Here is a 15,841-nt window from a genome sequence, read left to right on the forward strand (position 1 = left end):
TAGGGGATAGCAGGAAGGGTGGGGGTGAGGGGTCGGAGGTCCCACGCAAACCAAAAGGTCAGGGGACGGAGAGGAAGGAAGAAAGGCAGGAAGAGGAAGGGAGGAGGAGGAGGGATAGGAAGAGGAAGAAGACGAGGGAAAGCAGGAAGAGATCGCAGGGAGGAAGAAAGGAAGAACAGGATAGGAGGGACTAAAGGAACGGAGAGAGGAAGAAGGAAAACAAGAAGTGGAGAGAGAGAGAGAGAGAGAGAGAGAGAGAGAGAGAGAGTGAGAGAAATACAAGTCATTCGGAGAACAGTAAAGCAAGAAGACAAGGACAGAGTGAGAGGAGGCGAAATAGCAGAGAAATGAGACGGAAGGCAGGACACACACACTAGGCAGGCAGGACAAGAAGTAGGTATGGAGGCAACATATAAGGCAAGCAGGACACATGATCAGTCCTGCCCTGCCTTGCCCTCTCCAAGCCTCTTCAGCCTTGCCTTGCCCCGCCCTGCCTTGTCCTGCTCTCCCTCGTGTCCCTGCGTCCGGGGCTCAGATTAGGCCGAGATGATCCCAGAGATTAGTCAGTCACGCCCGAGCCCAGAAGCTGAGCCAAGTCGGGTTTCCTTTACACCCCTCTCCCCCCAGCAAGCGAGACGAGGGGGAAGGGTAAGCCGGAGGTAGGTGGGAGTAGGGTGGCAGAAGGATGGAGGGGAGGGAGAGAGGTGGGGGTAGAGAGGAAGAAGGATGGAGGGGAGAGAAGTTATAGGATGAGAAGGAAGTAAAGGGAACAGAAACATGGAGCAACGGAGGAAAATGCGGGATGGAATAAGGACACAGAAAGATGGATTGGATACGAGGGAAGGGGGAGGAGTAGGAACAGACTCATAGAAGAGGGACGGGAAGGGACAGGAAGAATGGGGGAAGGAAGAGAGAAATGGAGAAAGGAAGACAAGAGGAAAAGGATAGGGGGGAACAGAAAGGACAGAAGAATGGGATGGGGGAAGAACGAGAAGGAATAAAGAAGGATGGAGGGGCTGAGAAGAGAGAAGACTAGAAGGAAGGAATGAGGAGGATGGACAAACAGGGAGGGAAGAAAACAGAGATGAAGGATGGAAAGAAAACGGAACAATGGAGCAGGAGGAACTGAAGGGAAAAGAAGGATGGGTGGGATGCATCGGCGGTCTGGTGGTGATTTTGGGGAAGAAGGCCGGGCTTAACGCGCTACTGTTCGAAAACACGAGGTGGCGGACGTAGGGTGTTCTTCTAAGGATTAAATGATCTGACCTGGAGCCCTTCCAAGCCAGAGTGTTTTGAAAAAAGGTATAAAAATTTCACAGGTGAGTTTATTAATTTTGAGGTAAGTGTGTGTGTGTGTGTGTGTGTGTGTGTGTGTGTGTGTGTGTGTGTGTGTGTGTGTGTGTGTGTGTATTACGCAATTGTGTGTCCGTGTCCTCTGTGTGCGTCCATGTATGCCATCGTGTGTGTGTGTGTGTGTGTGTGTGTGTGTGTGTGTGTGTGTGTGTGTGTGTGTGTGTGTGTGTGTGTGTGTGTGTGTTTAGTGACCACCGCCCCTCAAGTGTTTGGGTCAGACCTTATGTGCGGCCCTCAAGATGTGAATCACCTAATTAGCTCGCTGTCCCGTCCCCCTTCCCTTCCTCTACCCTGTCCCTCATTTCCTTTACTGTTTCTTCCATTCCTTACCGTCTCCTGTCGATCCCCCTTAAATTTTTTACTGTCCCTGTCCCCTCCCCTCTTTTACCATCCCCTTCCTTCTTTCTTCCCACTGGTGTCTCTTTCCCTTTTCTACCCTTCCTTTTTCTCATCCTTTACTGTCCCTCACCCTGCACTATCCTCTCCTTCCTTTACTATTCCTCTCCCTCCTTCCTGCCATTCCTTCACCCTGCACTGTCCTTTCCTTTCTTTACTATCCTCTCCCTTCTTCCTGCCCTTCCCTCAACATCTCATTCTCTTCCTTTATTCTTCATGACCCTTCAGTATCTGGTACTCCCTTTTTGCTACCATCTGACGATTTTATTCGGCTTTTGCGATTTCTCAAAACTAAAATCGACTGAAGGTAACAAAAAGAAATTTAAAAATGGTCATCGGATTGACGGGCTTTACTTTCCTAATCTCACATATTGGGCAAAAAAAAAAAAAAAAGAAAAAAAAAATCGTCTGACGTTAAAAAGAACTAAACTAAAACTGGAGGTCAGCAGGTATGTGGAGAATTTAATATTTTTCTGATCTCCCATAAAAATTTGTCTCCATTTTGTACTCATCCTTAACGAGCGAAAATGAGTGTAGGTTAAGCTATATTCGCCCGTCTCCCTACTCGCCATATGGGCTAAAATGACCCGTGGCCGTTGTCTGTACAGGTGTGTGTGTGTGGGGGGGGTAAACTAAGTCATTGACCTTTAATGAGAGAGAGAGAGAGAGAGAGAGAGAGAGAGAGCATATCTTTACAAGAATTAACCCTTTCACCACGAGGATTTATTTTTTCTTGATTACATCAGATATATATATATATATATATATATATATATATATATATATATATATATATATATATATATATATATATATATATATATACACACACCACCTCTGGCCACACCGTGACGTCACGCTGCCCCCTCACGCAAAGTTAAGCCAAGCACGCTAAACACACGTCACTACCAACACGCTACACACGGGTAAACACGCTAAGGATGTCTAAATATAGGGTGAGTTAACATTACAGTACGATAAAGTCTTTCATTTCCAGGCCACTCGGCGAAACCCACTTCAACACCAACACGCAAGAGTACAACTGAATATGTAATACACAGCTAAACACACTAAGATGACCAAAAGTAAATATGTAACGTTATGGAATGCCAAGAAATAAGTTAATTCCAAAACTATAGTGTTTTTTCTTTTCTAGTCAGACGATCATCGGACGATTTTGTTATTTTTTAACTTTGGAAGTCGCACTACAGAAGTGGACAATGATGGCTTTACTTAATCGCTATAGTTCAATGCAATTCCTCTAAGCACAATGAAATCGTCTGGGGATAGAATGAATGAGAGGTCCCGGTTGCGAAGGAGTTAAGGATGGCTAAATGTAAATAATGTTTTCTTTTGTTCTTAATATTTCCAAACATTCATCTGAAGAGAGACCTAATGAAGTGAAAGGGTATGATAGTTTTTGTTAATCCGCTCGCTATTACGGTGCTCTCCTGTTGAATACAATCGTCTGGCTGTAGCAAACGCAAAAAAGAACCACCACTGTGAAAAGCTTAAGAAAGTCCGAAAAGTAAAGACAATGCCAAGTAAGAGAAAGGTGTAGGTGTAAACGAAAAGGTAAATACAAATAACGGATACATTAGGTTACACAAAGAATTAAAGTATATGTAACGAATTTATGATTACGGTGGGGTAAAAATCAGACTATACAGAACATTTAGTGGATGGATGAATATAAGCAAGGCTGATTATTAACCACATTAAGCGGATTAATAAATGTAAATAAAGCTGGGTTACACTGCATTTATATATTTTGTGGATAGGTGTCAAGGTGAATTTCATTTATAACAATGGATGAATTGTTAAGACTGAAATTTACTGATACGTGTAGCTATTATGTGGATAAATTAAAGGTGTATTTATCGAGGAAAAATGAATATGCAAAAGTTAGGCCGAAATGAAAAATATTACTAAACATCACAAAAAGTACTGCATGTTTCCTTCTTCGCTTTTTTTTTTTTTTTTTTTTTTTTGACTACTTTACTCAGCTTTGATAAGATTTTTCGAACTGGAGGGGTGGCATTTATTCTCTACAAATCCATTTACTGCGATATATCCTTAATACTGAAAAGAAAAGAAAAAAAAAATCGTCTGACCGTAGAAATAAGAGAATAGTAGTTAATCCAGACGCTATATTCACCTAAAAGCACACACACACACACACACACACACGCTAAGTTAAGCAATTAGAGTGGCATCTGCTTAACGTTACTACACATCTAATGGCCAAAGGTTAATAGATCCGGCTCACGCTAAACATTCCATACACACGCACGCTAATTCTATACTACACTCTTATTCTCACGTTGATTTTATGCTACATATGCATATACCATATATATAGATAGATAGATATAGATAGATAGATAGATTGATTATGAACAGAGGACACTAGTAATCTGGTGTATGGATTTTTTTTTAATTAATTTGTTTTTCCTTCCTCTGTTGTTATTTAATATACATACATACATACATAATATATATATATATATATATATATATATATATATATATATATATATATATATATATATATATATATTAAAGCATATAAAAAGTGAAATCATCTGGGAAAACAAAACACAAAAGACGTCATCGTCCTGATGGGGTTAAGTAGTCTACTCTCTCGGTTCTATCTATCTTACGGTTGTCTTCCACGCTTCTCATTAATGCCTGAAGTAAATACAAACGAATCATTCTTCTACCTCTTCAGTCGTACTTCTGCTGTTCCGTTCACTTACTATCCCGCCTTTACCATCCCATTTTTTTTTCCTTTCTCCATACTATCCCTTCTTTCACCCTCCGCATACCTGTCTACTGTCCCTCTCCCTCTACATAATCTCCCTCTCCTCTTTACTCCAACCCTCTTCTAATTCTCACTATCCTTTTTTGATTCATTAATTTCTCTTTCTATATTTTCTTCCTCTCCCTACACTTCTTCTTGCTCTAACAATCGCTCTCTTTTACTCTCCCCAGCGTTCATACTGTTCACTTCTTTTGTTCCTCATATTTCCAGTGCCCTGTTTACTTTACATATCATTCCAGTACTTCAATACTTTTCCTCTCCTACTACTTTACTTATCATTCTAGTAATCCCCTACTTTCCATTCCTACTACTTTACATATCATTCTCGTAATCCCCTACTTTTTCTTTCCTACTGTTTCTGTTGTACTATTTTCATACTCTTACTCCATCCTTCTTACTGTCCTTTTCATCATTCCTATTCATCTTTAAAACGACTATCCTTCTCATTCTCACTCAGTCTCCCTCACTTTTCCTCTCCAGTTCATTTTACATTAAATAACACAATGTCATTCCTAACTATATAATCCCAGAACCTCTCTCCCTCCCCTTATCATGCATATCTCTTATACCCCTTCGTCTCTCTCTCTCTCCTAATTATCATCCCATCTCTTACTCCCCCTTCCTCTCTCTCTCTCTCCTTATCATCATCCCATCTCTTACCCCCCCCTTCTTCTCTCCCTCTCCTAATCACCATCCCATCTCTTACTCCCCCTTGGTCTCTCTCTCTCTCTCTCTCTCTCTCTCTCAGGCTGGACACTCAGAGGAATTAACAGCCCCCCCTCTACCACCCTCCCCCCCCGACAACCCTCACCTCCTCTCCCTTTTCCCGCCTAAGCGACTATCACCCCCCCTCCCCCCGAAGCTCCTCCCCTCCACTGGTCAGCTCTCCGCCAATGGGAAGCCGCTGTTGGAGGTCCGGAGGTCGGGGAAGCGAGCTCATTGGTCCGCTGGTGTGTCATGCAAGGAGAGAGGGAGGGACAGAGGGAAGGAGGAAAGGAGGGAAGGAGACAGGTAGGGAGAGAGGGGGGTGTAGGGAGGAAAAGCTGAGAGAGAGAGAGAGAGAGAGAGAGAGAGAGAGAGAGAGAGAGAGAGAGAGAGAGAGAGAGAGAGAGCACAGTAACGAAGGGAAATGCAAGGAAAATAAAAAATGAGAGAGAGAGAGAGAGAGGGGGGGGTGGCTGTGTGAGTAGGGAGATAAGGTAGGCAGGGAGGGAGGTTCACAGAAAACGAGAATCAGTAAAGAGAGGGAGGTAGGTAAGGCAGAGGGGAACGGGGGGGGGGTGAGAAAGAGAGAGAGTGGGAGCAGCAGCAAGGAAGGGCGAAAGAAGAGGAGCAGAGGAGGTAACACGGATCTACAGAGCGGAGAAAGAAGCTAAAATAAATGTTCCTAATGACTCACACACACACACACACACACACACACACACACACACACACATTAAAGTTAACTCTCAGACAAGTGAAACTAGAATAACACACTCCGTGGAGTTTATGAATAAGCAGCCAGCAACAGAAAGATCATTAAACTTAGGTGGAAAGTGCTATCTTGAAAGACGCACATTAGAATTTTACAAATTATGAAAATGGCCAATGACAATAACACGAAAAAATGAAAGTTAAGCCTAAATAAATTACAGAAACGGATGAACTGGGAAAAAGGACGAAGGGGTATAAACAGCTGTAAAAGTTAAATCTTCCGAAAACGGATAAAACAGAAAACACAGAGCAGGAAATGGACGGTGCGTGTCTCAAGGAAGGGACTTACATGGCCTATGAACAGGGATCTTCAAAATAGACAAGGAAAAAATGGCCAAGTGAATACACCTATAGACAAAAAATACCATAAAAATCAGCATAGCTACACGAACTACTGTTACACACGCATACCACAAATGTTACAGAATATATGAATAGATATATCAGGAAGTGGAAAGCTATATTTAAGCTCTAATACGATAGGAAACAGGATAAATGGTGCGGCTACGAAAGAGAGTATATACCGGTACGTTAGAATACTGTGCATATAAGTAATATGTAAAGATATATATAGGTGTGTACAGAAACATAAAACGGAGTTGGTATAGAAATATCTGTGCAGGAGAAATATGTATCTGTCATGGATCTTTTCTTTCACCTGTATCTTACCCATCTCTTTGGAATGGTGGTAAACTGGGCTATGATGATACGATGGTATTAGGAGACAGGAAATTTTATGATTAATTAATCTATAAGTCATTATACACTACACGAAGTATTTTTTTTTTTGTTTAATTATTTATTTACTTTGCAGCTACCAGATGAATGTATTTAACTTAAAGATCTTTCTTTGTGAAGGGGCAGATACCAGTCACTATCAACCCCTTCAGTAGCTGTCTCTATTTGCTCATCATTCCTTTTGCTATCCCCTTCTTGTATGCTAGTCACCTATAGACGATTTTACTCCTTGATATATTGCAGTACATGGAATTGTGACAAACTATTACCTGATATAACAGAGGACGTCTTAAGATTTTGCTGATACCACCAAAGGACTTTTTTTTTTTTTTTACTTCACTCGTATTGGGGTGTGATCGCGAATGGTATATAAAATCCTTCCCAGCTCGAAAACTCATCTACGCTGAATAAAATCGTCTGGAGATACCAAGAATAATTGAATAACCCTACCACGTCATTATATGGCACTTTTGACATACTAGCACCGAACTCCTTGACAAATTACGGATTCAACGTACAGGGGGAAAAAAGGTTACTGCCGTAAAACCCCTTCCTTAAGCTGATCTTTTAATAGTCACTTCTTGCTACTTCCAGACGACTTTAATCAGTCGGCGAGGGGACTTATGTTTCTTGAACCACTGTAATAAACATAACCCCTTCACTACGATGACACCTTCAGCAGGTGATTGATACTACCAGACGGCTTCACTCATTTAGATTTGTGATTCTTTTATATCGAACTTCCGTCAGGCTCTCTCTTACAACGAACATGAAAAAGGTCACTGCACTTCAACCCACTTACTACAATGACTCTTCTTTAATTCGTTTTATGCCTTATTCAATTTCAGGAGACTTTTCTCAGAGTAGATGGGTTAGATATACCCTTCAACCCTTCATTACCAGCATTTTTTCGCCAGCTGAATAAAATCGTCTGGTGATGGCCGGAATAAATTTAAAATGGGGCATCAGCGTATTAAATTGATTATAATATACCTTTTTACTGGAGTCAAGATAATACTGTTCGTATTATTAACCCCTTCGGCCTCAGGACGTAGCTTCGATTTTCTTCCTGCTGCTATCGGACGATTGTAAATTTGGGAGACATCGGTGGGGTTCGCTACGACCTGCATCAACCCCTCCAATACCAAGGGGCTCCAGTAAGCTGAAAAAATATCTTATAGTAGCCGAAAGAATAGACTGAAAAACCACGTCATCGGAGTGAAAAAGATAACCTCTTCAAGCTGATGACGCATTTTCTAGTTTATTCTTGATACAGATAATTCTGCTCAACTTAAGGAGAGATTAATGGAATTGGAAGGGTTACATGAGCCTTAACATATCCCTTCAATACGAGTCTTTTCCCTATGCATAATAAAATGTCTGGCAGCAGCAAGAATAAACTACAAAGGACGTCCTCGTTTATCCTTACACGGCAAAGTACCTAACATTTTTTAAACCCGTGATGATAGTAAGGTGTGTTTGACTACTCCACCACCCTGCTGAGTGCGCGCTGTAACGTGGCATGTAGGCTAACAGTACTTAATGCTTATGACAGTCCCATGTACGACACTTTGAAATTACAGGCTTGCATACTTCATTCTTGAGATGACTTTATATAGCTTAAGAGGGAGTTGTCGAACTGGTGGGGCTAAATACAATACCCACTAACTCCTCCTATAAAAGGTTTTCCTAAGGTACCGTAAATAAAATCGTCTGGAGATCACGAATTAAACTAAAAATCAACCTCACGGGATTGAAGAGGATTAATAATTCATATCAAATCGTCTGGAGACGGCATCAATAAAAATGAAACGTCACCGGATTTACAAGTTTTATAATAAGACTAAAGAAAATGATCTAGAGATTACATGACTTAATGAAAACTAAGTCTCCTGGACTGAATGGGGTTTGATAATAATGACCGTCTGACTCACCAGATTGTAGGGTGTGTAATAATATGACAGTGTGAGTGTGCAGTTAGTCACAGGTCAACAGCCATTAAGTTTTCATGGCTGACGACACTAAGCGAGAAGTGGACGAAGAATTATGAGTCACGCGAGGTGGGAAGGAGAAAAATGGGACACTAAACACACGTCTTAAGGGGCGGGTGAAGGGCAGGGGGGACACGGATGAAAGGAGTGAGACAGGGTGAGAGATGGAGGAGGGAGAGATGGAAGATGAGAACGTAAAGAGATAGAGATGGGAGACAGACAAAAGAGGTGGATGAAAGATCGAAAAAAAAGTGAAAGACAGACGAAACGTGGGTAACTGGAGGTAGGAGAAAGACGGAAGAAAGAGGAGAGACTGAGGAAGGATGGGTAATGAGAGACGACAGTGACGAGATAGGAAAGGAGAGAGATGTAAGGAAGGTGACTGAAGAGAAAATGAGATGGGATAGCAGAGAAAATATGGAAGAAAGCTGATGGATGTACGAGCGAGAAAGAATGGACGAGAGAAGACTTGGATATGAGAGTTACTTGAGATAGGAGGAAAGAGATGGAAGAAATGTGACTGATAAGAGAATAACAAGAGACAAGAGACGAGATAGAGGAGAGTATGACAAGAGATTGGAGGGACAGGGGGTGGTATATATATGAAAACACGTAAGTTGTTAACAGCATTCTTGAACCCTGAATGTGTGAATAACAAAATTTATTTTAGCTGGGCATGTTCTTGATAGTTCTCCCACTTTCGCGCTGTTTCTCGACCATAGCCTACCTCATCCAGTCTATGAGTGAGTAAAAAAGGAAATAAAAATGACAACACACAAGGAGATGTAAGGAGTTCAGCAACGATAGGAGGGAGGAGATATAGGAGACCGTGACACGTAAATGGCTAACATGAGTACTGAAAACATGCTAATGCTCAAGGAGATGTAAGGAAAACGACAGACAGTAAGGAGTAGAGGGGACGAGATGTGGAAAGCACGAGATGGAAAAAAGTGACTAGAGATGAGAGTGAGAATGTATAAAAAGCTAATATGAGTGTGAAGATAGATCAAGGGCTACAATACAACATCACTTGGTTACTACAGAGTTGTTAGGATATTAGAAAGTGAGAGACATGGGGAAAAAAGATAATAAGCAAGCACCTGGGTTACTGACGGACTGATTGACGGAAAAAGTAAAACATTTATATGAAGACACTGACTAGAGTGAAAAAAAGAAAAAGTACAGAGACATTGGTATACGAAGAAATGAATGAGCATACGGAGAGACAACTTACTAGATTCACAAAAGCTGGGCGAGATACGATACCGGTAGTCACATGCAAAGGCTCAGGGTCAGGATGAATGAAGCGAAGTAACATGACGAACAAATTAAGGGGAAATCTAGAAATGAGATGTACACGACACATACATGCATTCTAAGATATGAAGGGATGAGAAAAGCTATGCGTGCATGAGCATACAAGGGGAGGAAACAGACAGATATCCTGGTATTATGACACATAGAAAATATGGAAAAATGAAACAGGAAAAGAGTAACTTGTTAAATGATGGACTGGACTATGGGAGTTACTAGACACAACCTAAGATATAAAGAATCTGTTGTAGGGCATTACTAGGAACAAAAAGCAAGGAATCTACAAAGGCACGAAAAGCGTGAACAGCAAAGTACACAGATTTTATGGCTTAGGTAAAGACTTGGAAAATGATATGGTACACAGGACACTTATCACTGACTAAGGTTGGACACTTGTAAGGTATCTTAAATAACTTGTCAAAATTATTTGGGGTGGACACTCACTTCATTAAGGTATGAAAACTTAAAATGATTCACAGATCAACACTTGTAAATACTTTAGCTGAGGACTCTTATAAGTGACTCAAGATGCGGCACTTGTAACTGACTGATGAACACTTTTCCAGCGTAACTTGAAAATGACACTTGAACATGAGCACTCGTCAATGAACACTCGCAAACAGTTCGAGAGGGCACTTTTCACTCTGGAATGACTCGCAAGTACCTTTAAATTACACTTTTAAAACATTCAAAGGTGGACTTGTAAGTGCTACAAACTTTTCAGTGCTGGTTCAAACATTCACACTACCAAAACTAACGCAAGACATGATATGCAGGCAAGCAGGTGAGACAGGCAGAGAGTGAATGAATGAGTGAGGGGTGCGTGAAGTGGGAGAGTGAAGACAGAGTGAGTGAGACAGGAGCTACTGCGAAGCCAACACAGAGAACAGACAGACTGGGTTGATATTTACGTTGTGACGAATAAAAGGATATAGTAGGCTGGATCCCGTCGTAGTGAGGGTCCGCGGGGGAGCAGTCAGAGGCACGGTCGTGGTCGGCGCCGTGCTGCAGGAACCTGGTGAAGGAGTCGGGGGAGGAGGCGGCGAGGAGTGCGGGGTGTAGCAGCGGGTGGGGGTGTGGAGGTGGGGGCCCCGCGGGGGACTCTTCTCGCCGCCCGTCCATGGGCGAAGAGGGGCGGTGGGCGCCGTAGTAGCCTGGGTAGAGGAGGCCTGTTTCGTGTAGTGAGGGGTTGGGGATGGCGACCGAGGTGGGCAGCGACACGGGCAGCAGAGGGGGAGGTTGGGGGAACGATGAGGGTCGGTGGTGGGGGTGGTGGCTGATGGGGGGCGGGGGCGGAGAGTTGCGGGGGGAAGTCTGGCCCATGCCGGGGAGGGGGCCGTAACGGGGGAAGTCCTCCAGCAGGCGACCCACGGTGCGAGGTGTGAGGCGAGAGTCCGTCACCTTATGACGCTTCTTCTTGGGAGTGACCACCAGGGGCAGCGCCTCGTCCTGCTCGGGCTCCATGCCCCCGTAGGGTGAGGTCTGCCCACTGGGAATCATGGCACCACCCATGGGGGGCAGATTCCCGGGGAATAACGCGTGTGGGGGCTTGTACATTGGCGGTCGCAGATGAGGCAGGTTGAGGTTGTTGAGGTTCTCGCCACCAGGGTAGGGCGAGAGGTTGAGGGGGCCGTGTGGGGCAGGCATGCCGTTGAGACGGGGCATGGGGGGCGTACGATCCAGCATCTTGTGGGAGCGGGGGGAGCGGGAGCGCTCCATCAGCTGCGAGGCGATGTCCCTATTCAGCTGCTCAGCCGCCACCTCCGCCTGCTTATTGAGCAGCTTTCTCTGCTGCACGTACTTGTTGACGATGGTGTCGATGATGACAGCTAAGGAGGCGGTTATCTCCGTCTTCAGCACGTCCGCCAGTCCCTCCAAATCCGTCACCTGAGTGTTCAAGTTCAAGTTCCTGAGCAACTGAAGTTTCTCAGACAAGTCAGAATTTTTCATGTCGTTTTCCCTCTGTAGCCGCGCCTCCTGATTCCTGATGAGGCGCTGGGCGTAGTCCAGCAGGTATGATGAGGCATCGTTAGAGTCATTGGAGGAGGTAGATGTGGGAGGCTTGGGCGAGGTAGCCCGCTGTGGTTCTTCTGGAGATGATCTCCGCCGCACACTGAGATCGATCTGTAGTCCGCCCTCATCACCCTCCTGTGCTCGCCCCTCGCCCTGCTCGTCCTCCTCCAGGCGTCTTGTCTTGTTGTCTGGCTCGGCGGCCGCCTCACCCTCCTCGTTGGGGGAGTCGTAACTGTTCCTGGCCTCGTGCTGCTGCGGCAGGTACAACTTCCGTTTTTTACACCCATTGACTGTGGCATTTGGTGTGGGCGACGACCGAATAACACTAACGATGTTTTCCAGTCTCTTCCTTGGCTCTGGGGACTCTGGCTGAGGACTGTTCTGACTCATGGTCTCCTCCACCTCACTCTCACACCTCGTGTCCTCAGCCGTAACACTGTCATCTCTGGCGGAAGCGGCCTCCTCCGTGCTGGCCTCCACGGGTTCGGCCGCGCCCTTATAGCTGTTGTTATTATTGTGTAAGGAGCGAGCCGCCTCGATCTCGTCCATACTTAGAAGATCACGTTTACGTCCCTGCAGAATTTCCCGTAACAGTACGTTATCTGGCTCAGGTCCACGAATGACCGAGTTGACCGCGTCAGCACTGTGCACGCTCGAACTGGTCACTTTGTCCAAAACACCCATGGTTGTGTCCTCGGGTGGGCACGGCGCCACGGGTTTGGTGTGGGCGCCGAACAACTCACTTAGCATACCGCGAGAACCCACTGTGGGGGGAGGGTTAAAATAGTTCACAAACGGTAGTCCACAAAAAGATTGACTTGCACTGAAGAGGTTAGGAGCACTTCCCGGCCTGACTGCATTAGCACTAACACCACACAGGTTGGGTAAACTACTGAAGGCCGAGTAAGAGTTCCTGGGCTCTCCGGCGTCTACTCTTGTTCTGATCCGTTTTGGTTTCTTCGACAGCTTTTCTCCTAGCATGAAGCAATCGCCTTCTTCGTCGTGAGCCATTGCGGTAGGCAGCGCTCCCATTGGCGGAGGATGCATGGAGGGTGGAGCGAGAGGCAGCGGCGGCCAATAGGGCGGCGCTACGTCACGAGGCCCGAGTCTAAGACCGCCAACCAGGCTGCTTGGCTCATCCGGTGCGCCTGTAAGGGTAAGAAAGACGTACGTGAGTATGTTGAGGATGCGCAATGCTGAGTTCTTGGCGCTTTATAATACATAATAACGCATAATTACATTAAATATGATAATTATATGATAATACAAGAAGAAACAGTGAAGTATATGAAAATGAGCTAAATAATCAGGGAGTCCAAATTATATGGAAAAAAGGTGCAGACTCCGTACGTGGAATCAGCTAAATAGCGGCCGCTGGCACATGGTCCCCGTTACAACCGGACCCCCGTGAGATGAGGACCCTCCCGGCATCCCCTCTCCAGAACCACCAATGAGGCTCATGAGACAACACCTCCTGCCAGCCTCATTCAATTACGCCAAACGTACAAAAAACCTGTTTCTCCCACACGACGTAACATACATCAAGTGTCTCCGGGAAGCCTCGTGCCTGTCCCTGCCTCAAATGACCTCCAAGTGGTACATCATCATCATTAGCACATCATTACCAGGCTTGAGCAGCGACACACGACTGGACTTAGCGCCGCTGGACTTGACAAGCGCACGACAGTCGGCTTGGACACTGGACCCAATCGGGAGGAAGATAGGAAGTTGGAGGACGACGTTATAAGGAACAGAAGTGATACAGGGGCGAAGAAGTGATGGTGACGACAAGAAGACAGGTAAGAAGACAGCGGGAAGGAGATAGGCTAGACGAGAGGAAAGCCGAAAATCAAACTCTACTTAAACGTCGAAAAACTACAGCCACAAACTCAAACCCAACCCATGATCACGACTACAAACCAAATAAAGAAGAAAAGTAAGATAAAAAATGCGACTTAAGGATGAAGGAAAGGAGCATCTAAGACGAGCGGACGGCGGGCGGCGGAGCGCGTAGAGGGACCCGGAAAATTCGACAACAACGACAACAACAGGAGCTAAAATCGCCGAGGCTGGTAGCGGTCGGCGGGAGAGAGCGAGCGAGAGAGAAAGAGAGAGAGGGAGAGAGCGAGAGTGACAGCGGCCGAATTACTGCTTTATAATTTATGAAGATGTTACGCCAAGGAATGAGGGGGAGGGAGGAAGGTAGAGAGAGAGAGAGAGAGAATGTAATGAGTGAGAGAGGGAGGGAGGGCAGATGTGAAAGGAGTAAGAGATAGAGATGGGGGGGGTGAGAGAAAGAGGTGGCTGTGAACGGAGAGAGAGACAGGCAGACAGACAGTAAACAGGGAAGAGAAGTCGTCACGAATGCAAGGGAATAAGAAGAGAGAGAGAGAGAGAGAGAGAGAGAGAGAGAGAGAGAGAGGGTAAACAGGGAAGAGAAGAGTCATCACGAATGCAAGAGGAGAAAGAACAGGAGTGAAAGATAGGTGGAAAATCGCAAGAGGAAAAGGGTGATATAAGAAGAAATGTAATATGCATGAGGAAGAGATACGGAAGAGGAGGTGGAGAAGAAGCACAAGAAGGAAGGTGACAGACAGAAGTGAGAAAAGGATAAAAGGATTGATGAAGAGGAGGGCACGTGAGAAGTGCGAAGACCGAAGGGGAAACAATGACAATGACAGAGACGGTAAGATGAAGAACATGACTGAAGAAAAGAGGAACAATGACACAGACGTAACAGGGAGACAAGAATGAATTATAGAGCCACTAGCAAGAATAAAGAAAAGACCAACTAACAGTGCAACGGACGGTAAGTGGAAGACAGAAGGATGAATACAAGGAGAAACACCAGCAATAAAGAAAACATGAACTGAGAAAAATGGATACGTACAACGAAAACAGATGAATAAACGAGAGAATGTCAGAAACTAATACAAATCACCAATAAAACCCACATATGAGGACGACGGAAGGATGAAGAGAAGTATCACAAGCAACAAAAATACTGGACGAACTACCGATAAAGCGGACGCAAAAGGAAGACAGACGAATGAATGGAAGAAACACATTCAATAAAGAAGAAGCTAGATCAATAAAGAAGAAAAACCAACAATAAAACGGGCAAGAGGAAGACAGATGGCTGTCAGAAGTACAAGCAGGAATGAGGAAGACAAAACGAGCTACCGATAAACGAAACAGGAGAGAAAGACAAGCGCAAAAAAAAAAGTTGAAAAGAAAAATGCGGAAATATCTTTTTCTTACTTTTTTTTTTCTCTTTAAGACCGGCGTTGCTCCAGTCACCTGTCTGTCAAACGTCTGTCTTAAGCCTGTCATTGTAATCTGTCCATCTAAACATCCACTTCCTATCTATCTACCTACATATATACCAAAAAAATCTTTCAACCATAACCCTACCTATTTATCGACACCAATCTCTTAATACACGTAACAATCTCCCTCTGCATCCTATAATATATAAGCATATGTAGCATTTACTATAAACCGTATCCTATTAATATATATCTTACAGAAGTACTAACCAATACATCATAAGGTAAGTCTCTCTACGTCAATATATATATACCTAATGTAAAGAGAATTCTGCGTAACTGATGATAAGAAATAAAAAAGCAGCTAACTTACAGTACAGAAAAATAGGAAGTGAAGAAAGAGAATGAAGTTTGGATGCGAGAAAAATTCGAGAGAGAGAGATGGGGAGGGAGTGTACAGAGCGTGA

General features: G+C 44.4%; 1 protein-coding gene across 1 annotated transcript in view; it reads right to left on the reverse strand.

The window, feature by feature from the left end:
* The window catches only part of pros (homeobox protein prospero), a 69,394-nt gene that overhangs the window by 29,932 nt on the left and 23,621 nt on the right, over window positions 1-15,841 (reverse strand). The window contains exon 2 of the mRNA XM_080281330.1: window positions 11,004-13,253. Coding sequence (XP_080137456.1) covers window positions 11,004-13,253 — 2,250 coding nt within the window. The remainder of the gene's footprint in view (window positions 1-11,003; window positions 13,254-15,841) is intronic.

The sequence above is a fragment of the Coenobita brevimanus genome, chromosome 89 (assembly GCF_032717465.1).
Source record: "Coenobita brevimanus isolate Jiangsu-jjx chromosome 89, ASM3271746v2, whole genome shotgun sequence".
Taxonomy (NCBI): domain Eukaryota; kingdom Metazoa; phylum Arthropoda; class Malacostraca; order Decapoda; family Coenobitidae; genus Coenobita; species Coenobita brevimanus.